This window comes from Paramisgurnus dabryanus, chromosome 2, assembly GCF_030506205.2.
Source record: "Paramisgurnus dabryanus chromosome 2, PD_genome_1.1, whole genome shotgun sequence".
NCBI lineage: Eukaryota > Metazoa > Chordata > Actinopteri > Cypriniformes > Cobitidae > Paramisgurnus > Paramisgurnus dabryanus.
In genome coordinates, this window is record NC_133338.1 from 26,151,037 (window position 1) to 26,179,015 (window position 27,979).

Genomic DNA, 27,979 nt, shown 5'->3' on the forward strand with positions numbered 1-27,979 from the left:
CCCTAGTGAGAGACGTTTGGCCAGGTGTGTTTGTTATTAGTTATTATTACTAAGAATGCAGGGGAGAGTCTTTAGATATGAGTTTCATGTCAGATATGTCATACTATGAGTCATAGTGGCACGTTTGCTTTCATGAAGAGGTAGTTCCTTGGCCAAATATTAGCTCAAACTCTGGTGTCAATTTACCAGCATGTGTTGTGGAGAGTTACTATTACGTCACATGTAACTTTTTGCTTTTGATTTGACGTTTAAGGCTTTCACATTCCTGCACAATGCAGTAAATACATTATACATGAAGTGTACAAATGTTTAAGTGCTGTGTAAGGGCCTTGGTATGCTTGGGTTAAGCAATGTTGTATTAAAATGAAACCCTTTGGAGAATTTAGAATAGAGTTTCGAATAAGAGTCAAGTTATGTGTTATTAGCTAGAGATGGTTTCTCAATCTGACATTTTCAGCTGGGGAAAGAGTACAAGAAACACTTGTTTAGACAGGTTTAACCTGACTAAAATAATCACCTTACACTTAAAAATACACTTAAAAAGGTGCCATAGAAGAGTCTTGGGAAAGGGTTTGGAGTATTAAAAGTTTCTTCTATGGTATCACTGTGAAGAAGAGATTGCTGTAAATAGCCCACCCTTTATTAAGAGGCATTCTCTTTTCCTTTCTCTCTCCATATTTCAATAGGCATTGTCTTTAAAAACTGAACTGTGTTTGCTAACGTTGCACTTTGCCTACCCGAAGGTGAATCGTTTTATTGTTTTCCTTATTGTTGTTCGCTTTGAATAAAAGCGTCTGCTGAATGCCTAAATTCAAATGTATGCAAAATTTTGACACAAAGTGGCGCTGACACAAATATATTATTACAAAGTATCCAACTTTGGCTACATTGAGCATTAAAGTTTAATAATGCGCGTGTGACTTCGGGAATGTTAATCTTTGTAGGTTTCAAAGTGCACTGCTCTGCGTCAATACATGCATATGCACGGACTAACGCCGTTGTCCTGCAATAAAAAAGCGCAATCGCATGGCATTCACATTTGATGTCCTCGTTCTTTTCTGTCGGCTTATGAACTGGGACAAAGACTTTCACTAAGTTTGGCCTGCCCCTTTAACAGTAGTGCAGCCCTAGCGGCGATTATCGGACCGTCCGATTCCTTGGAAACTCTGCGGCGCAGCTCTTAGTTCAAACCGGGATCATGGCGGCTCCGCTCGGGCGGGACACACTACCTGATCACTGGTCCTACGGAGTCTGCAGAGATGGCAGGGTGTTTTTCATCAAGTGAGCAACCAGCGATGGCTTTAATCACGATCCTGTATTTAATCTATCTCTCATAATCCGCAGCTTTGGGTCTCGTAACAGGTGTTTCTGTTTTCCAGCGACAAAACTCGCGGCACTACTTGGCTCCATCCCCGCACTGGTGAACCTGTCAACTCAGGACACATGATACGATCAGGTAGGGTAATAAAACAAGGCTTTTTGCCCCTTTCTTCCTCAGCATGAAGTGTGTTTAAAGTGAGGGAAAACGCGCCCTCTGCATCATTGATGATGGGCTACTTTCTGTTTCATCAAAACTTGCGTAGACGCATTGGACTTCTGTACAAACATTTCTCTCCGCAGATTTACCGCGGGGATGGGAAGAGGGATTCACAGAGGAAGGCGCCAGCTACTTTATAAAGTAAGTGATTGTATTTGTAAATTTTTGTTTGTCCTTGTAAGACCGTGAGGATGCGAGTGCAACTGCAAAGCCCTCCCCACCGAGCGCGCGCTCACGTCTCTATACCTTCACGTGTCAGACAGATAGGCTACTTGGTGCTTGTTGTTACACCAGTCAGAGGCTTTAATGAACTGTATATTCTAATAAATATATCATTTTAATCTTTATTTCTGCTTAAAGATTGTCAGGACTTAAGGGAATGGCATTAGACAATATCTATTAATTCATCCATATCCCCCATTTGTTTGAGCTGTTTGTTTTGTTAAGCCCCATTGGGACTAAAACAGCTCACCTAAGGTATCATGTTTATAATGTAACCTATAGTAGCTGTTTTTATTTAGTAAAGAGAGAAATGTTAAACACCTCACAGTGATCCGTGTAAACACTGGGAAATGTTTAATTAAGAATCTCGTAATGAATCTCAGTTCAAATCTTGGTTAATTGCACTTTGCCTTGTAATAGATTAAGTAATAGGGCTAATTGAATTGCATTTTTTTATTTTACATTTTACTAAATTAACTAATTTGAGCTTAATCTGTGATAAAAAAGTGTTATGTTTAACATCCATTCACCAGCAGAAAAGCCTCTATGCCCTAGCTTCAACTTTATTCCTACTTACATATAGACTATTATTATAGACAATGCTTTTTGTACACTCTAAAAAAGTGGTGTTAAATAGAACTAAAAGCTCGTAATCATAGGGGAACCATTTTTAGTGCTATAGAGCACCTACATACGGGTCACTTATGGTTCTACAGAGCACAATATGGTTCTACACAGGTGCTAATAGGTGCTAAAATGGTTCCCTTATGATTACGAGCCAATGAACCACTTTTAGTGCTATTTAGCACCTTTGTTTTTAGAGTGGTACTTGACAAAATATTAAATTATCTCTGTTTTTGGTAAATCGCTTGGATAAAGGCGTCTGCAAAATGAATAAAAGTAAATGTTCAGCTTCCAGTGGTTAAGAAGACTCGTTGACAGATAAGATGAGAGCAGCCGATGGGATGGAAGAATGTATAGCATAGGGATATGCTTGGAAGAAAATGACCTGCTAGGACATTAATCATTTTAAATGAGAGTGGCAGGTGGAAGTTAGAGCGGGCGCAATTCTGTAAAAGTGCCGTGAATGCATGTTAGAGCCAGGATTTGTGTTAATAGACTGGCCTGTTGATGGTGAAATCGTTGCATCTTCATCTACGTTCATTTACAATGCATTGTACATAAATTTGTTTTAGACTGCTGGCCTATACAGTCTTGCTGGCCAATCTCTGCTATAGGTATGACCAAACAGGTATAAATGCTTCCCAAGAGCATGCTGTATAAATGTATTAAATACTTTCTTGTAAATGAGCCAGATCATGCTTTAAAAAAATTTTTTCCCTGGGAACAAGTGGATTATATTTTTAGTATTTCCCATGTAGTAATTCCCATATGTAGTATTTCCATAACTGTCATGTAAAAATGGAATGTGCTACTAACACATTAATACAGCCATATTATCACATAGAATTTTTATTTTATAGGCTATATTATATTACTATATATAGGCCTAGATATTTGCTATGCGTAGATTTGGTAGAATTTCTGAACACTACTATATTGTTGGTATCAAACTTTTTTTTTAATTGTGACTTCCTTTTTCTACATTTCTCTGATGACATATAGGGTGCTGTTCATAATAGCAAGTAGATCTGTTTGATCTAAGCTGAATGGTTTTAACAAATAGTGGATAAATGTGGACAGTTGGCAGAATTTTTCATCATTATTTCTGCAGCTGGACTGGTTGATTATAGAGCTTGCTACTGTTTACAGTCCGCCAACATGGGAGCCAGACAGCCCATTACCTCTCTCTCTGCTCACTTAATGGGGGAAATAAAGGGCACTGCCCAGCAGGAATGGATGGGCAGTGCCATTAAAATTCTCCTCATGTGCTGCAATGTGCAGGACCTTAACCCTGCCCATTTAGCTGATGGTGTTCCCTGCTGTCTGTACGTATGCTTGTGTGTGTGCCCATGTGTCGGTGTGATGACAGAGATGTATGGCCCAATCACATACCCAAATCATAGTGACTTGGCTGCCCAAAGTCATTTTACCCATTCGGCTCCATTGAAAGTGGAAGCAGCAAGCAGAAATCTCTATGCCCTTCAATACTCTTCATCATTGCCAGGTTATCAGGTCATTTCCTTGCTTTTACAATGTGATCTATTCCATGTGACATTTAGCTGCCACATGTGAACATTTGTTTGTTTACCTGGCAGATTATTTGTTTGCTTTATGATACCTGCAGCTAATCATTTGCATGCATTGGTGTGTTTAATGAGGCTTAAACAGCTAGCAGAAAACAACATATGTGACATTGCATTTTATGCAATAAAACACAAAAAAGCTGTGCCATTGTATGTGTGTAGGAATCCCACTGTATCCATTTATTGTAATCCTATTGTATCCATGTGTGTCTGTCTCGGCTACCAGTGGCCTTGCAGTGGTTTGCTGACTGTAGGTTTGCATTGAAGAGATATTTATTTGTGGTTTATTTTCAGTCCTAGAATTAAACAAAGTGACCAAAGTGTTTGGATATAGTGATGGATTTTGCGGGTCATTGAAATTTTTCATTTCGCAGCCTTTGTGAATTGCACATGATGTGAAGCTTTGAAGGTATGATGACAACATTTTCAAAAACCCCAAAGCTCAAAATATATGACTAGACAGAGAAGACATTCCCATGTACAAAGATACCTGGATTGTAAAAATCCGTTGAGGATTGAGAAAGTTATGATATTTTTAATATTAGAAATCAGAGGAAAAAGTTATGGATGTCACTGGAAGGTGTGTGACCGAAAATGCTGCTTATTCACATGTTTTTGCTTATAACTTTCTCATTTTATCAGATATTCACATGAAATTTTAACAGAAGGTAGAATTTTGTTAGTTCTTTCAAATTAAATCATGAACATTTATTGTTTTAGTTGGAATGGGCATCGGACCCATGGTAACCATCTTTTTTTGAACGATGCCTGCAGTGGACGTTCTGTAGTCTATTACCAGAAACGTAATATTAAAATTTCCGCAATTTATTTAAATACAATCTCCTCTATAGATTTAGATTACCATGTTTCAGTAACAAAATAAAAGATATATATTTTGGTCCACCTACCTTTCATTAGTGTCCAGAGTTTAGTGGAAGCACACCGACACAAATAGCTAAACAGTTACTGTGAACTAAAAACACCTGCGTTTTGAAAGCTCAAAATATCGAACACTTCCGGTGGTCGGACTTGACGTATTTATCGTCGTATTTAGTGAAAACAAACTACAACTATGCGACGAGGATTGGATATAGCATGACACACATTGTAAAAGTCCTGCGGAAACAAATTTTATGTTTTGATAAGACGTTCTCTGTGTTACTTCTAAATTGTTTTATATAAGATAAGCCTTGCTTGCCTTGCACACCGATGGCAAACTGCATAGCAGTCATCTTTCTATGAGAAAAACAGGACAATCGCACGACAATCTCAATGCTCAGCTCATGTGGCCCATGCAATCTACAGTGCATTAGAGCCTTGCTCTCTGTTTTGCATCTAAATAGCACCACTTTCCCATAAAGCTGTTTATTTGTTGGTCCAATGCACCACTGGTATCCGACCGGCAAAATGTACCCTGACTGCTGTAGTGAGAGGGGGTGTTTTAAAGGTCAAAGAAAATGATTTTAGAAATGACAGTTTTATTGTGGGCCATGTGAAGAGACTCATTGTGCTGGGTCTGGCCATAGTCAAATACTGAACAGTGCTGCTCTGAATCTGTAGAGAGCGAAATGTCAGGACTGTAAAATAATGTGCTGATGTATTGGCGTCTTTCAGTCATTACGTTTCCTGTTTTGATCTTCCTGGACATTGTCTTGGTGTCATTTTGTGTTAACAGTGAAAAGGAGAGCTGATTGCCCCTTTTTTTAGGTATTAGGTGTGTTTGATTCCAAGTACCTTAATCAGCCCAGTTTATAGTTGAAATTCTTGCGTTGCTTACTCTGTGGTTATTCAATTCAGTTATGCCAAAGAATTCAGCATGCACCATTTGTGCCAGGATTGGCAGTCATGAGTGTCTGTGTTTACTCACATCACCCCTCAATTCAGCGTTTGTTGCCATCTTGCTGCAGTTTTATGAATCGACAGTCACGACAGAAGACTGTAAATTGTATACACACACTGTTGGATGTTGTTGAATGTGCATCAGTAGGCAGAGAGTGATGCTCAGACTGTCCTTGAGACAAACTACCCTCACAGATTCATTATTTCTGCTGATGTGATTATTATTTTCGTAGCTCACGGGGAACTGCTGTGCATCCTGGATTATTATTCGAAGTTAATTTGATATACTGCACGCTCAAATTAATATATGTCCCTTAAAAGCGTATACACTGTAGCTAATGCTTTCATGTCCACCAAGATTTGATCTAATTAAGAGGTATTAATGGGAGGAAAGGGTCTGAGATGTCGGCGCCAGGGTAGAGACGCATATCCTCCATCACTGTACCGTATGCAATGTCCTTACTTGACCTTTATATGACTTTAATGACAGGTTATGACACATGACAAGCGATCTCAGATCCTAAAAGGTCAGCTCATGGTGAGGAATATCTATTGAGCTCTGTGGACATCAGAAGGTTTGGCTGACTCATATAGAGTCAAGGTGATTTATCTCTGTTGCCCGCGTTGGTGTCTCAGACTCAGGGAGTGAATGGCAGGAGGCTTCCGGTCCATTCTGGACGATCGGACGTGTGAGGAAAAGCATTTGTGTGGAGATGTCACTTTTCATCGCATCTGTCTTGCTTCAGCAGCTTTTCAAGTGGGTCGAGGGTCAGCAGCGCTGTTCATCAGATTGACGGTTTGTCCTTCCTCTCACCAGGGGCTCATATTGACAGGTTCACAGATGAGAGATCTTTACTCGGACAGTGAAAAGTCAGTTCTTCAGTGTGTATTCTGAGGTCATGGCAGTACCAGACCTCAGGCAGGTGGCTCATAACATTGTGTCAGTCGTTACTATGGTGATGGGCTAGAAGGCTAATCTGGAGGAATTTCCTATGGTTCAAAGGGATACACAAACAATGTTTTGACCTCCTGGATTGTTCCAGGAAATGTTGAAGGGTAGGTCACCCACAACATCATATCTGTAAATGAAATACAAAAGGATATTTATTTTTTTGGAGCTTATCAATATAAGCCATGATTCAAATTTGGTTTATGGGAAAGAACACTGTGTTCTGCAGAATATATAGTCATAGGGCTTAAAATATCACCTGGGTAAAATAATGACAAAAGTTTCATTTTTGAGTAAACAGCCATTAAAGTGAGGGCTGAGAAGCATATGAAGTGAAATTGAAGTGATTGTCAAGTATGGTACGCACGCACGCACGCACGCACACACACACACACACACACACACACACACACACACACACACACATTCTGGTTTCCATGTTTTGTGGGGACATTTCATAGATGTAATGCATTTTATACCGTACAAACTGTATATTCTATTCCCCTTACCTATCCCATTCCCTAACCTCAACCATCACAGAAACCCTTCTACTATTTCACATTTTCAAGAAACATCATTTTGTTTGATTTATAAGCTTGTTTCCTCATGGGGACATCAAAATGTCCCCACAAGGTCACAAAAATACTGGTATTCCTATCTTTGTGGGGACAATTGGTCCCCACAATGTGATAATTACCAGGTACACACACACGCACGCACGCACACACACACACACACACACACACACACAAACACACTCACTGCAAGTCGTGACACACACACACCCGGAGCAGTGAGCATCTATCATTGCAACTGCTGGGTATATATGTGTGTGTGTGTGTGTGTGTGTGTGTGTGTGTATTATATTGTAAAATATTTCAGTCAAAGCAGGGGAACAAACTTTTTACCAGTAAAAAGCTGATGAACTGACTTGATTGTTAAATTTTGCTGAGTCACTAAACTTAGTACCTTTACTTAAACTCTGGAGTAATTGTGAAGTGTCTAAATTCGCTGAATCGGCTGTGTTGTAGAAGAACAGAGAAAAAAACAGTTTACTGTACCTAAAATACAATATTAATATTTCAGACAGGTTTTACCTTTGCTGCAAAGGCCTGGTAAATGTAGTATTTTCTTGCAACAGGTTTCGGCTTAAACTTTAGGTTGAGGTAATTCACCTTAGTCAGGGTAAACATCATTTGTAATTTAATTATTGTAGAGATATTAAAGAGCACCTTTTGTCCGATTCACGTTTTTAAATTTCCTTTGGTTTATAATTGTGTATTAATACATGTTAACGATATGCAAAAGGTACATACTCCAAAGTAAACGATGATGCAAGTTATCATTTCCAACGTAAATCTCTTTTCTTGGACTACAACAAACACATGGATTGTAGGCAACAGTTTACTTCCTGTGATTGTTGATGTAGACAAGATCGACATTATCATAATTCCTCCCGCTTCGGACTCACAGCCTGTAACTTAACTCATGTTAGCAACCGAATCTTTCACACATGGTAAGGAGCGTCACGTTTCCAGCTGACATCAGAGATGAGACCAATCACAACGTACAGATTAGCTGGTCAATCAGGGACACAGAATTTTTCAAATCCGTGCGTTTCAGGAAGAGAGTGAAATCTGGAGCTACAAAAATGTACGGTATGTGGATAATAATGTTTTTTTAACCATAAACCACACAAACACATTGTCTTATACCAAATAAACAATGAAATAGGTGCTCTTTAATGTATTCTGCCTTGTTTTATTTTGTCTTTTGGAATTTCCAGTCTTGTTTTCATTCTTTTCAAATTAAATATGGCAGCTACCAAGACTACAGTCCATGGTTCAAAGAGCCCCCCCAACCCTTTTCTCTCACTTCACTGCTCATCCAACAGCCTGAGTTTAGGCCAAGCTTGCATGTCGCTGCCGTGACAACAGCCGCTGCTTGTGCAGCAGGTTTTTTGGAAATAAGAGGAGGTGACACAATGGCGGGACTGTTTAGCAAGAGCAACCGTAGTAAAGTCACACTCATTTACATGTGCCCCTTTGGAGGAAGAATATATCATCTTCTTTGGAGTGTTTAAATAATATTTAAGGATTTATGAGGGGATTTTAATTTGATAAAACATGATCTTCTCTGTTGCTGTTAACTTGCATAAAAAGTACCAGTAGATTGGAAAACTGTGTTTGTGATGGAGTAAAACGTAGTTTTCCCAGTTTTTCCAACGGACACTTGTTAAAGTTAACTTGCACTGAATTTGTGCAATACGATAGCTCCCCAAAGGCACTACGGCACAATGGTGTCCTATTGGGACAATATCCTTTTTGTCATTTGGGTTTACATCCCAGTGGAGCCGCAGTGGAAGTGTTGTATTTCCATGTGACCGAATCCCTAAAATTGACCGCCAACAGAGAATCAAATTCCCAAACACCAACTCTTTGGCCCTCCCACAGTTGAATTCCTGGGAACAAATGTAGTATTTTAACTTGTGGTTATTTGATTCAGCTATTCTAAAGATGTAAAATGGACTACAACTGTGATCCATAAAAAACATTGGTTTTGGTATAAATTACTGCCTTTAATGGTACTTTAAATTATGTAAGGCGTAATGTACAGTCATCCACCTAGACCTGGTTGCATTGCCCTGGTTGGTTCAAAATCACTCTTCAGATGGTTTTTGAGAAACATCAGACTGCTTGGTGCCACAACTGGAGTTGGGATCTTTTGAAAACATTTAAAAGTGATAGGTGCTTATCACAGCCAAGAATAGCCAAAAGCTTGGCAGACATTCCCTGCATTATGTTCTTATCATTAGTTCTTCTAGTGTTAAGGATAATGGTATCTATAATACTTTCTCTTTATTGCTTTTCCCATGATGGCCAACTCTTTGTAGACTAAATAGGTGTTGTTAAAGGTGTGATAAACTGCTTTTTGTGCATTGGGCACTGGCCACGGGAAACAGCCCTGGTGCAAAAGCCTATAAATACTACAAATTAAGAGATCTGTACTTGACAAAGCAATATGGTAAACATGGTAAAAACAGTGTTATGTTTGTGTGCTGCGAAATTACTGTCGACACTGGCTTATCAAAATGTATCAGCCGTGAAAGAAAACAAACTAATGGGTCTTATTGACAGAATCTGGAACTTCATCCACCTTTGTAATGTTAGGAAGACAATGCAAAGCCACTGCACAACATGCTGAAGGGCATCTCTATTAATATGTTTACTGTGTTAGCGCCTTTCCACAACATGCTTCGATGAACGGTGCTAAAGAAGTAGTGATGCAGAAGTATGCATTGATCTTCTGCAAAGACGATCTTTCCTTTTGTTATTACTGTAAAAAAAAGGGAATGGCCCATACAGTTTTTTCCCTTACCTGAAAAGGCCACACTGTCACACATCATCTATTGGTCACACGTCTTCACGTGATAAAAATTTGCAGGTCAGGGTTCGCCAGAGCTTAACTTTTTTGTTTTGCATGAACGTGCGTTTCCGGTTTGCCGCATTCTTCATGCGTATGAATGGAAGTTAATGGGAATGAAAAGCCTTAGTTCTAAACTTAGCAGCCAGATTTAAAAAGGTGACTTGATATATTGTGTATATACGTATGATTTTGTGGTGGCTGAGTTTTGCCTGACTAGGGTTGCATAACGACATAACGATATATATATATGAAGAGTTTGGTTCCAAAACACAATAAATCCATTTTGACAAATTTCGGTAAAAACATGTTTTCTATACCAAGAAAGTGACAAGATGAAAACCACTATTTTCTGTTACAAACTTTCACATAGCATCTTTAGGTTATAAAAACATAAAAAATTCAAATCCATATCTTCATTTTCAAAGATTTATTATAAAAACGAATTATTTTTTCCACAAAATGCAATTAATAAAAGTTTTTTTTCCAAAATTCTATAAATCTATTCAATCAATGTATAAATGTGCATTCATTTTTGCCATTTTATGTTCATTTAGTTTAACAGTTGTACACACTGATTAAAAAAATAAACATTAATGGCATTAATCAAAACTAGGGCCGGGACTCGATTAAAAAAATTAATCTAATTAATTAGAGGCTTTGTAATTAATTAATCGAAATTAATCACATTTTAATCACATATAAATATTTGACCTGAGAACATTGAGAAGTTATTTTTTCACATGGATTTTTAGTATATAATGAATAATGACTGAATACATAAGCTTAAGCAACAAAATATTATTTATTTTTGTTCAACCAAGTCGTTGTACTCGGAGTCGGGCTAACGTCCACGCTAGCTGCTATATGTTTTGCATTGAGATGATACTTGAGGCTCGAAGTGCTGCGGTGATATGTGAATTCCTTGTTGTATAGCTTACACACAACCATGCTCTTATCGACGCTTCCATCCGTTCTTTTTTATAAAAAAATTCCCATCCACAGGGCCAACCAAAGCGATCTCATCAGCTTCTTCGTTCATGTTCACTGTGGTTTGTTGTTGTCTGAAGTCATGAACGCTAGTTGGTGCTCTAGTATAATCGGTCCGCCGAAACTCATCCAATGAGAAATGTTCCGCGGTGCAAAAATAAGTGTGATTAAAATGCGTAAAAAATGTTTAATGCGTTATTTTTTGTGTAATTAATTAATCTTAATTAACCCGTTAAAGTCTTGGCCCTAATCAAAACACTTACTTTGTCATATTAGGAACACTGTCATTGCTGCACGGTTATACTTGACGTCATCGCTTAACATTTTCCACAGCGACCAGCTGTGATTCTCGTTGACTTTGAGTAAAATTATGGAAAGTTTTCATAAGATACCCTGGGGTCAATGTGTTAGCACGAGTGAAGCTAGATGCTGTCGGGAGAACAAGCAATCGTCTCCCGAGTGCCTCTCGCGTAAATTATTAGATGTTGATGGCTTACGTTTCTTTCCCGTCACAGAAAACCACAGGATTATCAATACTATTAAAGTATTATTTCGTTTTTGTTTGTTTGTTGATCACGACGTACAAAGTAGATGAGGAAAACTAGGACTCTGTGTACTCAACGCGCCGCCATTGTTTGTTTACATTGCGTGAAATGGTGCGCTGTAATTTGTGGGGCGGATTTATTGCATTCTGTAGAAAAGGAGAAGTGGCGTTTATTGCGTTTTGGGAAAAAAGGGAGAAAAGATGACAGAATAACACGGCGGATATTGGATTTTGGGTAAAATTAAGAATTTACTTTTAAATACTGACCTGATATAATAATGATTTTGGCAGTAACTCATTTTTTTTTTTCAAAAATGGTGTTTATTGCGTTTTGGAACCAAACTCTTCATATATATATAAATTACACACATGCATGTATAATTTTAAGAAAAATATATATTTATATATTAAGTATTTATTTATAATATAAATTATACATAAATATACAAATGTATATAGACATGTAAACATTTCTTAAATATATACATGCATGTGTGTGTATTTATTTATACAAACTTATTATTCACAGTACACACACCTTTGCCACCCTATGCCCGACCAGTGTGTAAACAAGGATGGCTTTCTGACCCTTTCTTATGAATGTTATATGTGAACGATATAATCCACAATTGTGATTGGGAAATTTTGAAAACTCTCCGCAGTGGTTGTGCTTAGTCACAGTATGACAGTATATTGCAGTGTAAGCTATATATTGCTGGTATAGATGCAATGCCTCCACTTAGCTCATCTCAGTCAGCTGCATCATTCTGTAATGTTTACAGAAGATGGATGTTTACTCCGGTCCACATGTTCACTTGAGTCAGATTCATGCTATTTAGAGGTGACTGTTTGATCTCAGCATTTGAATGAGGTATTATGAGACAGCGTATTTGTGCCAGCATCACCTCTCTCTCTCCTTCTTACGCTCTTTCTCTGAAGAGAATAAGGGATAAAGTGATTATTCTGCGTTTTTCACTGAGGCAGGAGCCTTTTGCTGTGATGGGACTGCCTAATGTTTTCCTGTTGCAGTGGGGGCTGTGCGCAGTGTAGCTGCAGTGGACCGAAATGATTGAGAGAAAAAAGAAATGCTTCTTTTGAACTACCTGCAGCATGAATCATTTATCTTGTGGAAATCATGTTATTTGTATCTCACCAGCAGCAGAGGGAGGTCTTGCGTTTGAATCCAGCCATAACTGATAGACTTGGGTGTAATTATCATTTGAGGAACGGGCTCCTGTCCAATTCGGCAACACATTGCTGGATGTTGAATTGGAATTTCAGTCGGAATAAGAAGATGAGAATTTAAACACAAGTTTAATGACAAATTTAAATACAAAGTTTTGTGAAAAAATTTTATTTTTCCTAATTTTCCCAAGTGAGTAGACATTTCTTAAAGTCGAAAACATTTCATAATAAAATTCTGCAGCATGTAGCGCCACATATTGTTCACAACTTAGTTTTATGATCATTTAATTATTGATTATTAAACACTGAGTAGTTATTTTTAACATTGCTTGTAAAATAATAACCATTTTATGAATTTATAATAAAACATACAGTTAAACAATCATTAAAAGTTATTACGTATAATTATAAATTATTATTAATAACCGTAATTTTTCTATTTTATCTCAACTTTTTTCTAAATCAAATTTTGCATCCTGGTTGCACCCTAAATACATTTTGAGGACTGATTTTAAAATGCATTCTGAATATCGCAGCACCCTGAAGCATTGAAGTCTAGCAGGGCAGCTTTTAGCCGGATTTGATCCGATTCGGGCATGGAGGACTATTTGTGCTGATTTTTCACGTCCAGCTGTCGTATTGTAGATAAAAGGCAATCAATATTGTTTAGATCTGTTACTTCCTTTGAAAAAAGCAGGATACATAGTGCAGTGGTACAGTCACATCTTCCATGATAGATGAAGGCCATGCCAAGCTAAAAACACATTGTTTTGTGCCGACTAAAACAAATGGGACTGGGTGTAATAACAGAGCATTGACAGACGAGAGAACAGAGGGAAAACAACGAGGGGATTGAATAGAGAGCACAGTGGCTGCTTGTGTTGTGTGCTACGTCACAAGAGCCATTCAAGCCAGACACAATTCGACTTGTTATATTTAACCCAGAAGCCGGCAGTGCATGCATTAACACTTGTGGCTTCGATGTAGCGATGGCTGCCCTACATGAGAGAATTTACAGAGCTCAGAGACAGTAAACATAGGGAGCTGCTGGATGGCAGAGATGCTAGTGCAGCCAGCGACATGGGTACCTGCTGCATTTGCCTGCCTTTGGGGCGTGTGACCAAGCAAGATGCTGGTCGTGAGGAGAAACAGATTCAACTGGAAACTATCAGAGAGGAAGAGGATGAAACTGCGTCTGTGGAGGAATGGTAATGTGAATATATCTCAGCGCCCTCTATTATACATTTCAATGATTTCGTTTAAAAGGCTTTCCTTTTTGCTCAGTTGGTGAAGTATAATAATTGCAATTGCAAAATCATGAGTTCAGTTTTTAGTAAATACAAGAACTGATATGTGTAAATTAGTTCTGTAAGTTTATGAAGTAAAAAGCATCTGCTAAATGTTTCATTGTTAATGTCAATTGAATTGTTTTAATATTCAGGGACAGAGTTAACCGGCTCTCACTGCATTGAGATTGAGGACATAATTAGAATTAAGTAGTTCTGGTAAAGTTAAATAAATTAATCAGGAATATTAAGAGTCTATGAAAGATAGTTCCTTTTATCCAGGAAAATACAGAAAGAATACTTTAGCAAATACAAATAGTAAATTGTAATATATTGTACTATTATTATAGTTATTTTTATGATTATATTATTATTACTACACTTTGTTAATCTATTGTGTAATAATGTATTAACTATAGTGAATTGATAAATTGAAATAATACTGTAGCATATTTTTATCTTTACTATAGTAAGGTTCAAAAACACTACGGTATTTAAGAATGATACTACCTGCACAGTTTACTATTGTAAATGCAAAAGTAGTGCTATGTCCACATTAGGAAAAAATATTTGCTTACATTAAATACTTATATAATAATTGAATTGTTTGAAATTACGAGGTTAACGGGTGTTTTTGGTGTAAAATCAATTTGTCTTAAAAATTAAGTTTACATTTTTCCGTCCTTTCTTTTATTTCAAGTTGCCAAATACAAAGATGATTAATTTGAACTTGCAAGGTCAATGGTTTAATCTTTATGAAGAAGTTCCTTTGCCAGTAAGTTCCTTTAGGTTTTTTCATGACGTAAACTTTAGGTTTTTAAACTGTGAATTTATAGTGCTGTGATATTTAAATAATGATTGTTTTGAGCTGCCACATTTGTCAACATTTGATCATTTGTACGACAAGATTGCCCGACGCATTTTTTTATGAATCAGACATAAACCTGTCATATGATGATTTCTGCATTCGTTTTTTACTTTAGATTGATAAATAAAGCACATTAAGTTTATGTATGTTCTTACTGAATGTTAAAGGTGGCTCGCACGATTTACCGGGGCCGATTACCAAAACACACTTGTAGCCAATCAGCAGTAAGTAGCATGTCTACTAACTGACATCGTTGCCTGGGATGCGTATGTGTGGGGCCGGGTCTATCAAAAGAAGGTCCAGATTCTTTTGGGGTGGGGCGTGTTTGTTTCTTGTTCAAATGTCAACATTGGCTTCAGAGATAGTGCACCCTGCCTTTAACAGTTGACTCAGTGTCCATGTTTCCTTCTCCTAAGTAATTTTAGGAAATACATCTGAAAGTCAGTACTCAAATAAGTCAAGTGAGTCCAAAAAACTTTTCATCTGTGTTGTGTTGTGTTGTGTACCTGGAGAGTGTTTATATGTAACACTAGAGAGAAAACATGGCTTCAGCAGCATTCAGTCTGAACACATCCAGTTAGTAAACACAAGTGCATTCAGTTTTCATTTACTCTCACATCACACATTACAGGGCGTGCTGAGAGGACATCAGCCTGTAAACAGTGTCTTTTCTCTGCTCTAGACGCTAGTCTGTGGGGTTTACAAATGAAGAATCAGGTTATTTAGACTGTAACGCTGGCCAGCTTTTCTAAACCAAAAAATCATTTCCAGTGGCTAATGCTCCGGATATTTGGACGATCTTCCAAGTTAGTACTTTATGTGCGTGAAGAAAAGTCTCACGTTTAATGTTCAATTGTATGGTGTCGGTAAAGGGGTCAAATTTCACACACCCTTTTCTGTCAAATCAATATTATACTTGTATTTAAAAATGTGAACACACAATGTTTCCACTACTATATAAATTGATAACTATAGATTTTAGTCTTATTAATGACTTTGTATTATATTGAAGTGTATGTGTAATAAGAGTAAATAATCGACTCTATCAAGAGAATGTATTGTCAGGGGAGGCAGGTGATCGTGGTATTGCTTTCTTATGAAGATCATCCATCCAGAACAAACATTCATTTCCTTTCACAGGAAGTCATGGTACCTGGGATTTATCTAACAAACATGTGAGAGCAATATTCCTGCGAGCAAGTCATTGTTCGGGGCAGGCCGATATGGCTTTGTATTGCTATGTCCTATGTGACTTCAGACATGATTTAAAGTCTTTTCTGTCAGTGTGCTGTTAGAACCACAACCTTTCTCTGAAAGGGTCTGATAATTAATTCTAGGAAGCTGTGAGGAGAACGGGAACCAATCAGCATTAACACACCAGTTATGCTGAGTCAACAGTATTATTTCTTCTCTAAACAAGAAAGCACATTACCTTCTTTGAAAGGTTGAGGAAAGTTGGATTGCTCATTCAATCATCTGCTCCACCTTTTGCTGCACAAATGTAAATACTCTTCTTGTGCATTATATGGAAATGTTTTGTACTTCATCACTCAGTAAGTGTTAAAGCTGTTTAGATTAACAACAACCTTGTGTCGTGTGCACACTGGAGTCCTCAATCATCAGACTTAAATGGCATACTGCATTAACACCTTGTGATCTACATCTTTGCCTACTGAAATGTTGATCAGTCCTTTTTATAGAGGGGCTGATGCAGATGTAGGATAACGTCTCGGTTACATATGTAACCCTCGTTCCCTGAAGGAAGGGAACGGAGACGTCACGTCGTGACCGACGAATTGGGAACCGCTTCGCGGGTGACCTATCTGCTTCGAGAAACCTTTAAAACGCCAATGAACTTGGCATGCAGATAATTGCATCTGCCGGCGCCGCCCCGCCGCACAGGTATTTAATGAGCGGCAGGTGCAGTTATCAAATCAGCTATTTTTTGCTGAGAAAGCTGGCCAGAAAAAATGTCCGGCCGATATCAGCAGTGGAACAGCAAACTGTGGCGACGGGACGTGACGTCTCCGTTCCCTTCCTTCAGGGAACGAGGGTTACATATGTAACCGAGACGTTCCCTTTCAGTCGGTCACTACGACGTCACGTCGTGACCGACGAATTGGGAATCCCTACCAAAGCGCCACTGAAGCTGACCCTTCCAGTGCCTGCGTAAACCCTCCGACTCTCCTCTTTAAGGGAACGGAAATGGGGTTGAAGCAGAGGCCGGTCACTACTTGTTCCTTAACCCACGATAGTGACTAGGCGAACTGGGAAGCGAACTCGTCAGGCGGGACTAAGATCGCTGCGGAAAGAAAACCCTCTAGGGGTCTACCACTAAGGTGATGGATAAAAAGACACGAGGTCTATAAAAAATACACTCTCTTAGCAACACTAGAGAGGCGCGGAACGAACTCCGCTAAGGGAAACATGGTAAATCAGAAACTTCCCACGGAAATACTTCACAAAGAAACCACTAGGGGGCGCAATGTGGGCGCTAGCCTCACCCAGATAGTCAAGGATACATCTAGTGAGAGGCTGGCAGCCGATGCTCCGCAACATCGGCCACCAAGCGGTGGAGAAGACAAAAAACATTTTTTGTAACGTTTTTGCCTTGATGGCCTTCCATAATGGAGCGGTTTTTGCGCAGCACCAAAAAGAAAGGCACCAAGCCGACACAGGAGCCGTTCCTCGATGTTCTCACTGATCTGACGAGAGAACTCGAGAGGATACCGGCTCAACACGAACACTGTAAAATCTAGTGAACGTATTAGGTGTCGCCCAGCCAGCAGCTCTACAAATATCTGCAAGTGAGGAACCACGAGCCAAAGCCCAAGATGAAGCCACGCTTCTGGTTGAATGGGCTCTCAAACCAAAAGGGCAAGGAATGCCCTGTTTCTCATAAGCCAGGGTGATTGTGTCTACAATCCAATGAGACATCCTCTGTTTAGTGACAGCTTTCCCTTTCTGCTGACCACCGTAGCAGACAAAGAGCTGTTCTGAGGTCCGAAAGCTTTGAGTACGATCCACATACACACGTAGTGCACGAACAGGACATAACAAAGCCATGGCTGGGTCTGGCTCCGAAGGCAGCACTTGTAAATTCACCACCTGATCTCTAAAGGGAGTGGTGGGAATTTTAGGCACGTAGCCCGGCCGGGGTCTCAGTGTAACGCTGGATTCAGCCCGCCCGAACTGAAGGCACGAATCGTTGACCGAAAATGCATGAAGATCCCCTACCCTTTTAATAGAAGCCAATGCGAGGAGCGTCAAAGTTTTCATAGTGAGAAACCTGACGCTCACCGTCAGCAGAGGCTCGAAAGGGCAGTGCTGAAGGGCTTTCAGCACCATGGACAAGTCCCACGGAGGAATAGAGGGAGGGCGCGAAGGATTCAGCCTCCGCGCACCTCTTAAAAACCTAATGACCAGATCGTGCTGACCTACAGATCTACCGTCTATGGGTGCGTGATGGGCGGATATTGCCGCGATATCTACTTTAATAGTAGATGGTGACAGCCTCTTCTCCAAGCGGTGCTGGAGATATGAAAGCACAATACTGATCGAGCATTCTCGGGGGTCCTCTCGTTGAGAGGTACACCACACAACAAACAGGTTCCATTTCAGCGTATACGCCTGTCTCGTAGACGGCGCTCGCGCTGCAGCGATGGTGTTAGATACCGCCTGGGGCAAATCACCTAAAACCTCCGCGCCCCGTCCAGAGACCACACATGGAGGTTCCACAGATCGGGACGGGGGTGCCATAATGTGCCCCCTTCTTGAGACAGAAGGTCCCTCTTCAGGGGAATCCTCCAGGGAGGGGCTGTCGCGAGGAGAGTGAGCTCTGGAAACCAACTCCTGGTGGCCCAATATGGAGCAACTAAAATAATTTCCTCCTCGTCCTCCCTGACTTTGCACAATGTCTGCGCAATGAGGCTCACTGGGGGAAATGCGTATTTGCGAAGACCTCTCGGCCAGCTGTGTGCCAATGCATCCACGCCGAGTGTTCCCTCGTTCAGTGAATAGAATAGGCGACAGTGGGTTGTTTCTGGAGATGCAAACAGATCTATCTGCGCTCTGCCGAAACGTCTCCAAATGAGCTGGACCGACTGAGGGTGGAGTCGCCACTCGCCGGGGCGCGCTGCTCGAGAAAGCGCGTCTGCCGCTGCGTTGAGCGACCCTGGGATATGAATGGCACGAAGAGACCTCAGATTCTTCTGACTCCAAAAGAGGAGATGGCGGGCGAGATGCGACATGTGACGAGAGCGCACTCCGCCTTGGCGATTGATATACGCAACAGTCGCAATGTTGTCTGTGCGAACTAACACATCTTTGCCTCTTAACTCGCTGCTGAAGCGGACGAGCGCAAGATATACAGCCCACAGTTCTCGGCAATTTATGTGCCAATGCAGCTGGGGTGATGTCCACACTCCTGAAGCTGCAAGCTCGCCGTACGTGGCTCCCCACCCCGTGTTGGAGGCATCTGTGCATACTATTGCATGTCTGGAGACCTGTCTCAGTGGCACCCCCGCCCTGAGAAAAGTTGGGTCTGACCAAGGGGTGAAAGTGAGACGGCATTTCGGTGTGATCGTGACACGGTGAAAGCCGGTGAGCCACGCTCTCCTCGGGACTCGGTCGTGAAGCCAATGCTGAAGCGGTCTCATACGCAGCAAACCGAGCGGTGTTACAGCTGCGGCTGCTGCCATATGCCCCAGTAGTTTCTGAAATTGTTTCAGAGGGACCGCAGTCTTGCCCGAGAACGTATTCAAGCAAGTCAGAATTGACTGGACGCGCGCCTCCGTGAGACGTGCTGTAAGATTGACCGAATCCAATTCCATGCCGAGAAAAGAAATCTTCTGTGTAGGGCACAGTTTGCTCTTTTCTCGGTTGACCTGAAGACCGAGACGGGCGAGGTGTTTGAGCACCCGATCTAGATGAGTGCAAAGCATTTGACGCGACTGTGCTATAATGAGCCAATCGTCGAGATATGCCAAAATGCGAACACCGCTCTCTCTGAGGGGCTTCAAAGCCCCCTCTGCGACTTTCGTGAAGACGCGGGGAGAGAGAGAGAGCCCGAACGGTAAGACTTTGTACTGATATGCTCGACCCTCGAACGCAAAGCGGAGAAACGGCCTGTGTCGGGGAAGTATTGAGACATGAAAGTACGCGTCCTTCAGGTCGATGGCTGCAAACCAATCCTGTGGGCGAATGCATTGAAATATGCTCTTCTGCGTAAGCATTTTGAACGGCATCTTGTGAAGTGCTCGATTCAGAACGCGCAGATCCAGGATCGGTCGCAACCCGCCGCTTTTCTTGGGTACAATAAAGTAAGGGCTGTAAAAACCTGCCCTCATCTCGGCTGGAGGAACCGGCTCGATCGCGTCTTTCGCCAATAAGACAGCAATCTCTGCACGTAATACGTGCGCATCTGCGGGTTTCACTACAGTGAAACGAATGCTCGTAAATTTGGGAGGTCGCCGGGCGAATTGTATCGCATAGCCGAGACGGATCGTGCGTAAAAGCCAACGCGACGGACTGGGAAGTTGCTGCCAAGCTTCCAGATACCGAGCGAGGGGAATTAACGACACAATCGTAGTACCCGCGGCGAGCGGAACAGCGGTGCTCGATGACGCGCTCTCTTGGGCTGCGTTGATATGTGTATTGTGTGAATGAGCACTCACCTGAGTCCGCTGATGGATGGCTGCGCGGGGAAGACTCTGATGAAGATGTCTCGGTGCGCTCGACACATCCGCTGGCGAGAGAGGAGAGGGAGGACGTAGGGTTATGAGCCCATCCGTCACACCCAACTGCCTCTGAAGACCTGGAGGAGGAAGGAATTCGCTCTTTTTGTGGTTCTGTGGGTGCCGGCTGAAAAGCCGGCGGAACGGAAATTAAAGAAAACCAAGGATTCCCCACCCGGTCCTCCTCCGGGGGGGGGAGTGGTGCGTTCACCATCTCCCGAAGAGCGATCCCCTCCACCTCCAGGTCGCCCGTCTCAGGGCCGCTTAGATTTATGCTTTCCACCAGGCTTAGCGGGCTGAGCGGGCAGGGCGGGCTGCTGACGGCCGGTTCCTCGCTTCCTAGGACGGCCCCGATGAGGAACGGAGGCGGCCGTCGCTGCAGGACGCCCTCGGCGAGGGGCAGACTGAGGTGCCGACGTCGACGGGGCAGGTGTTGGTTTCTTCCGACGTGGCATGATGTTGGCAAGGGCCTCAGTCTGTTTCTGGGTGGCAGAGACCTGTGCGAAGTCTTCCACCGCCTCGCCGAACAGGCCGGCCTGGGACACCGGGGCATTTAAAAGCCGGGTTTTATCGGCATCCCGCATGTCTGCAAGGCACAGCCAGAGGTGGCGCTCCTGGACCACCAAGGTGGACATAGCACGACGACGGCTTGTGCGGTGGTCTTGGTCGCACGTAGCGCCAGATCCGTAGCCGCACGTAGGTCTTTAAAGACCGCCGAATCGTGACCTCCCTCGTGCAGGTCCTTCAGAGCCTTAGCCTGATGGACCTGCAACAAAGCCATGGCATGTATGGCTGAGGCCGCCTCCCCACAAGCCCGGTATGCAGACTCCGTCAGAGCTGACGAATGCCTGCAGGCCTGTGAGGGAAGGGTAGGACGGTCCTTCCAGTAGGAGACGCCGGCAGGACACAACTGCATCGCTACCGAACGCTCCACTGTCGGGATACCGGCATACCCTTTAGCGGCCCCCCCATCGAGGGAGGTGAGGGGTGATGGCTGATGCGGACGGTTCCGGGAGGAAAACAGGGTTTTCCACGTCCGAGTCAGCTCATCATGCACCTCGGGAAAGAAAGGCACTGGTGGGGAAGACTGTGAAGCCCGTGCAGCCCCAAAGTACCAATCGTCTAGGCGGGACGGTACGGGAGGGGGAGGAGCTCTCCACTCCAACCCGACCGCCTCCGCAGCCCGAGCGAGCATGGCCGTCATCTCCGGGTCGAGATCGGGAACCGCAGCCCTTCCCGAAGGAGGGAGAGGATCCGGATCCACGTCCGAAAATGACGGCCCCCCCTCCGATGTTACGACCGATACCGAATCCTCGGGAGGTCCGACAGAGGTAGAAAGCGACGCAGAACGCGCGCTCTCCGTCTCCATCGGAACCTCAGATGGTTGCGGATCCGGTGGCTGAGAGCCGCTGGACGAACCAGCTTGCCGATTCAGCACCGTGAGGCGGAGGTCGTCTCTCCGTAGCTTCACAGCCGCCTTCTTAGCGGTGATCAGCAACGGAGGGCGGCGTTCCCGGAGAAACGCCACACGACCCCGCAGATCCGCAAGAGTCAGGCTCTCGCAAGCGGAGCATGTTCCTCCCACGAAAGCAGCCTCAGCATGCTGGAGACCCAGACATGAGAGACAGCGATCGTGTCCATCGCGAGGACCCATGTACTTGCCGCATCCAGAAGTCGAACACGGACGAAAAGACATCTTTAAAAAGACGCTTTAACGCCCGTGAGCAGTGAACGGCTGTCTTTAAAAAGACACAAGTTCAACTGCAGCTCTTTTAGGGGAAATCACTCTTTTAGCTGTGTAGTTGATGAAGCACACAGGGAGGAGAACGCACACACTCAAATAAAAGAGAGTGAAAAAGGTGATCACGTAGATCAAAGGTGGAACACTCCGCGAACCTCGCTGTGGTGCCTTCGCCCAACCAACTAAGCACGCAGAGATCTATCCGAGAGAGGTAAGAGCAGCTTCTCGTGAGCAGTGTTAGTCTGCCAGCTTTCGAAGCTAAAAAGCTGATTTGATAACTGCACCTGCCGCTCATTAAATACCTGTGCGGCGGGGCGGCGCCGGCAGATGCAATTATCTGCATGCCAAGTTCATTGGCGTTTTAAAGGTTTCTCGAAGCAGATAGGTCACCCGCGAAGCGGTTCCCAATTCGTCGGTCACGACGTGACGTCGTAGTGACCGACTGAAAGGGAACATCTTACATAGATTTCATTGTTACACTTAAAGCAACACCAAAGAGTTTTTTTTACCTTAAAATAACGTTTCCAAAAAAGTTTCAGTGGTTCATCCACTCAAAACAGGGTGAATGGCACTAAAAACCGCACTAAAGAAGTTTCCAACCGTCGGGTAGTGGTCCTGTAGTTCGAGTGAAAACTACAAAAAATTTGCTTTACGGCAGACCTACAATCCAATCAGAGCCAGCTATGCTGCAGTATTTACGACAGTGCTAATGAACAATTACGCTTCTAACCTGTAGGGGGAGCAAAGAGCAATAACTCTTTAGTGTTGCTTTAACCCAGCATTGGGTCAAAAAGGGACAAGCCCAGTCATTGGGTTAAATTAACTCAGAAAATAATTTGACCCAACAAGGGGTTAAAAAAATCAGCATTTTGGGTTGAAATAACTTACAACCCAAGGGGCTGGGCTTTTGAGTGTACGTTTAGAGTTGGTTTTTTTAAAAACATAAATATATTTGTTTGATATGATCAATAAGATTGTACACTAAAAATGCTTGATTATTTTCAACCCAGTGTTTGGTCGAAAAGGGACCCGTTGGGTTGTAATTTAACCTATCCTGGGTTGTTTCAACCAAAAACGCTGACTGAAGCTAGATTTTCATTTACTTTACATTATCGTTTGCAAAACTCACCAAAACAGTGGTAGGGGGTTGTGGATGGCTGCCACTGCATTGCATAGTACCCCACGGTTTGGTTTGGGTCGGGTCAGATTACTTTTGGGGGCTTTTCCACTGGGTGCAGTACGTAGTACCACCTTGGCTGGGGTTCCAAGCGACCTGAGCTAATACCAAAACGTGACGTGAAAACACTTTAGATCACTGATAAAAAAACATCCACAGGTTGAGAATCGGGAGCACCATACCAGTTTTTTCCAGACTTGCAGTTTTGGCGGCACATTCGCAACGCGCACATCCGTATATATGCTTAAATGAAACTTAAAGGGATAGTTCACCCAAAAATGAAAATAATGTCATTAATGACTTACCCTCATGTCGTTCCAAACCACTGATCTATATAAATGACTGGATTGCGCATAGAACGCTTGACGTAACAGCGTGAGGTGAAGCCAACGCAGAGTTCGAGCCGCCATCTTGGTATACCCAACCAGCAGAGAGCGTCATTGACTTCCATTCAATATCTACTTCAAAATTTACCCCCTTTACAGCGTATCAGTTACACAAGGTTACTTTTTAGGATATGTGTACGTTAATTATTTGTTAATTCTGGTGTTATTTGCAATGTTTATGTTTTAATCGGGCAGGATAATGTATTTATAAAAAAAACGTTAAGGTGAGTGTGTCTGTTGCATTTGTTAATGACATTGGTATAAATAAAGTTTTTTTTTTTTGACATTCAGCTACACTGTGACGGTCAGCATTATTTCTCTAAATAAGTTTAGGTAACTTGTAAGTTTAGATAACATAATTACAAAACTAGCAAATTATTGCATGCACATACGGTACAAAGCATGATTATTTATTTAGATTTCAGAATGAGCACGTTTATTGTCATTAATACTTAATATGCTGCAGTCTGTCTGCTGATCTGATACTGTAATAAAGATGAATGTATAATAACTGATTAAAACGCAAAATGTACAACTTTTAGTAAATACCTATTTACATTCTTTGGACGTTTGTGTTGTAATAATGTACAGGGTAACTTCACATATAAAAACAAAGAAGAGTAAAGTGATGTTTTATCATTAAAATCTGATAATGTCCATTGATTTAATAGAACGTTTGGGTATACCAACATGGCGGCGCGGTGGCTTCACAAGTGTGACGTCATGCGAAATCCAGTCATTTATATAGATCAGTGTTCCAAACTCGTAAGACCCCCGTTCATCTTCAGAACACAGTTTAAGATGTTTTATATTTAGTCCGATTGCTTGACTCTTCATTGAAAATGTCCAGAAAGATAATAAAAACATTTTCCAAGTAGTCAATGGGACATCAGTGGGTCAGTTAGAATGTGTTGAAGCATCAAAAATACATTTTGGTCCAAAAATAACAAAAATTACGACTTTATTCAGCAATGTCTTCTCTTCCGCGTCTGTTGTGAATAGGGCTGGGACAGTTTTAAATACCACCGCACCACCACGGTGGTGGAGTGCAACCCGTGGTCGGAAATTGCCCCCTGTGGTGGTGTGCACGTCACAAATTGTGAAAAATATAAAGTACAATCTCGCCCAGTGAGATGTCTTCAGGCAGTGCCGGTCCTAGATGCTGGGGGGCCCTAAGCAAAGCTTTGTGAGGGGCCCTCTGTCAGTGCATTCAGACCCTTATAGCATAGCACACATACATCTCGGAGACGTCTATTTGATGTCTGCGTTTACATCTGCAAGATGTCTTATTTAAATTGTTTTCTCATCTGCAATACGTCTGTGAGACGTCTCCTAAAAGATGTCATATAGACATATTGAAGATGTCTGCAAGACGTTTTTGATTTAGAATGTATGTAAACCAGCTCTTTTCCTTTATAAGATGTTTTTACACACCAGATGTATTCCAGATCTCCAGATCTTTACCAGACATCTCACAGACGTACCTGTGCTATCTGGGTAAAACCCAGTCAATGTTGCTGTTAGTTAGTTGTTAACTAACCACATAGTGTATTATCTTATAGCTGTATAATATTCCCATATGCACATTACTTTGAAACCCTGACTGATAAACTTGCTGATTATAACATGAAACATGTATTTGCTGATAAGTTGTTTTGATTTAAAATGTGTTGTGAGAAGCACTAAAAAATTAACCTGATCTAAATGAATGTAATGAATCAAATTAAATTACATATAAATACATACTGTTAATACACAGGGGTTAAATTGGGATTTGTTATGTGGGGGGGGGCTCTGTGGGGAGGGGTACTTCGAGGGGTAACATGTTTAATACTGATGACAGCAAAGCCACTGGTGTGTTTCAATGACATTCTGGACCTCTGATAGGATTTGATAAGTTTCAGCTTTAAAAGAGCATTTCACCTGTAGAAACATTAATCTTTATTGAAAGTGTTATATTTGTAGTCGAAATGTAACATACATTTAGAATTTGGTGCCTATTTTACAGAGAAAAGGGGTGTTTGTAGTCTCATTCCCTCAACAAAGACATTGCACTTCCTTCTTTCAATGATGCAAAATGATGATTTTTACATCATTGAAAGAAGGATGTGCAACACTGAAATCTGTATTTCTCCAGTCTCAGCGGCAACTGAGGAAATGATGCATGACCATTCAAAAACATGACTGGAGTTCTAACTATACAAAGCTTAATGCAAATGGGTGAAGTGTCCCTTTAAAGCTGTCACAGAGGTTGACCCCAAATATTTTAAAAATAGTGTCTGATTTTAAATATTGCAAATCTATGAGTTTGACACCCTATATCCATTTGTTGCACATGTCATTATGCACAACTGATCAAACTTTAAAGGAAGTTAAAAGAATCAATCTCCTTGAATAATTCTAGGCATAAGATGCCCAAAAAGACTCAATTAACAAGATAAGGTACAACACACAGTACTGTATCAGCAACATGTCTTAGAAATTAGCCATAGAGATTCCCTATGCTGGTCAGCAGCTACAATCATATAGTTAGGTTTGATTTGTGTAATCAAAATACATTATTTTATTATCTATACAATGAGTTATATCCAGTGTTATCCAGTTAACATACTGTAATTAAACGAGTGACATATACTTTAATCCTTTACAAATTTCAAGTCTTCTATTAAGTTTTCTCGACGTGGGCACCATTCTTACCTCTCTCTCTCTCTCTCTCTCTCTCTCTCTCTCTCTCTCTCTCTCTCTCGTCAAATTATCCTGCACGAGAGCGCGTTCTTGAAGTTCAAAGGAAAAAGCGCGTGTTTTCGCGGCAATTGCGTCACCCAATTCGCGTCATTTGAATGGCCCAATGCTAGGACGCGTGTCTTTACATTGACTTAATCTGCTCGCGCAAATCCTTTATCTTGTTCCCTTGCTTCACGTTTTTTTCCCTTTATTCTGCTCCAGACGGATAGCTTTGTCTTTGTTTTAAATCAATGGTGGGCATATAATATGCGCATCGTTACCAAATCACTCTTCTGCGTCATGCACGCGGCCGTTTCTAAATTTGAAGGCTGCAACCTCCGGATCATGTCGCATATGCGCGCTGCATACGTCATCAAGCCTGATTTATTTAAGTTAAATAAGCATTTCATTTGCAAGTCATAAGCATAATATAACAATTAACCATTAACTAAGAATAATAGTCAACATTATAATTGTTAATATTCTAAAATACGTTTTTATGACGCATATGCAGCCTACAAATGTGACCTCTGAAGGCTGCAGCCTTCGGATTGAGAAACTGCCTGCATGTTGTCCGAGTACATATCAGTGATTTAAGAAATCATTAAGTATTTTTAAAAACCCGCACAAATTCGGAAGTTTGCAAATTATTTAAATTATAGCGTCTTGTTTTCATTAAACATAATAATAATTTTTCTTTGATATAATGGTTTTAAATAATTCTGAGATCAAGGGGGCCCTCTAGTGGTGCGGGGCCCTATGCAAATTGCGTACTTTGCGTATAGGAAAGACCGGCACTGTCTTCAGGTGTTAACGCAAACAGCCAGCAGACACAGAGTTAATGCGCTATTTGCAAGGGAAGGCAATTGATATCAGTGATGACCCGCTGGCTTGGGGGCGAAACAATGAGGCAAGATATTGGTCGTTTCTCAATCCGAAGACTGTATCCTCTGGAGGTCGCATTTGCAAGCTGCATACGTCATCAAGACTGTCTTATTTCATAACATTAACAATTATAAAGTTGACTGTCTTGAAATAATAAACCAGGCTTGATGACATATACAGCCTGCATATGCGACCTCTAGAGGCTGCAGCCTTCGGATTGAGAAACCTCTGTTCTGCGTCTAAAACCACATGGAAAACGTGACTGCGCTGCTTTCCTCCTC

General features: G+C 41.7%; 2 protein-coding genes across 12 annotated transcripts in view; one reads left to right on the top strand and one right to left on the bottom strand.

Moving 5' to 3' along the window:
• Nucleotides 1-27,979, bottom strand: part of nucb2a (nucleobindin 2a) — a 572,456-nt gene that overhangs the window by 16,751 nt on the left and 527,726 nt on the right. The gene's annotated exons all lie outside the window — the stretch shown is intronic.
• The window catches only part of plekha7b (pleckstrin homology domain containing, family A member 7b), a 149,912-nt gene continuing 122,914 nt past the window's right edge, over nt 982-27,979 (top strand). For 4 of the 11 annotated variants that reach the window (XM_065248867.2, XM_065248862.2, XM_065248871.2 and 1 more), the window contains exons 1-3: nt 983-1,281; nt 1,380-1,456; nt 1,621-1,678. In XM_065248867.2, coding sequence (XP_065104939.1) covers nt 1,199-1,281; nt 1,380-1,456; nt 1,621-1,678 — 218 coding nt within the window. In that variant the 5' untranslated portion in view covers nt 983-1,198. Of the gene's footprint in view, nt 1,282-1,379; nt 1,457-1,620; nt 1,679-13,831; nt 14,105-27,979 lie in introns of those variants that run through there. The other 7 variants (XM_065248865.2, XM_065248866.2, XM_065248876.2 and 4 more) reach the window with 4 other exon arrangements.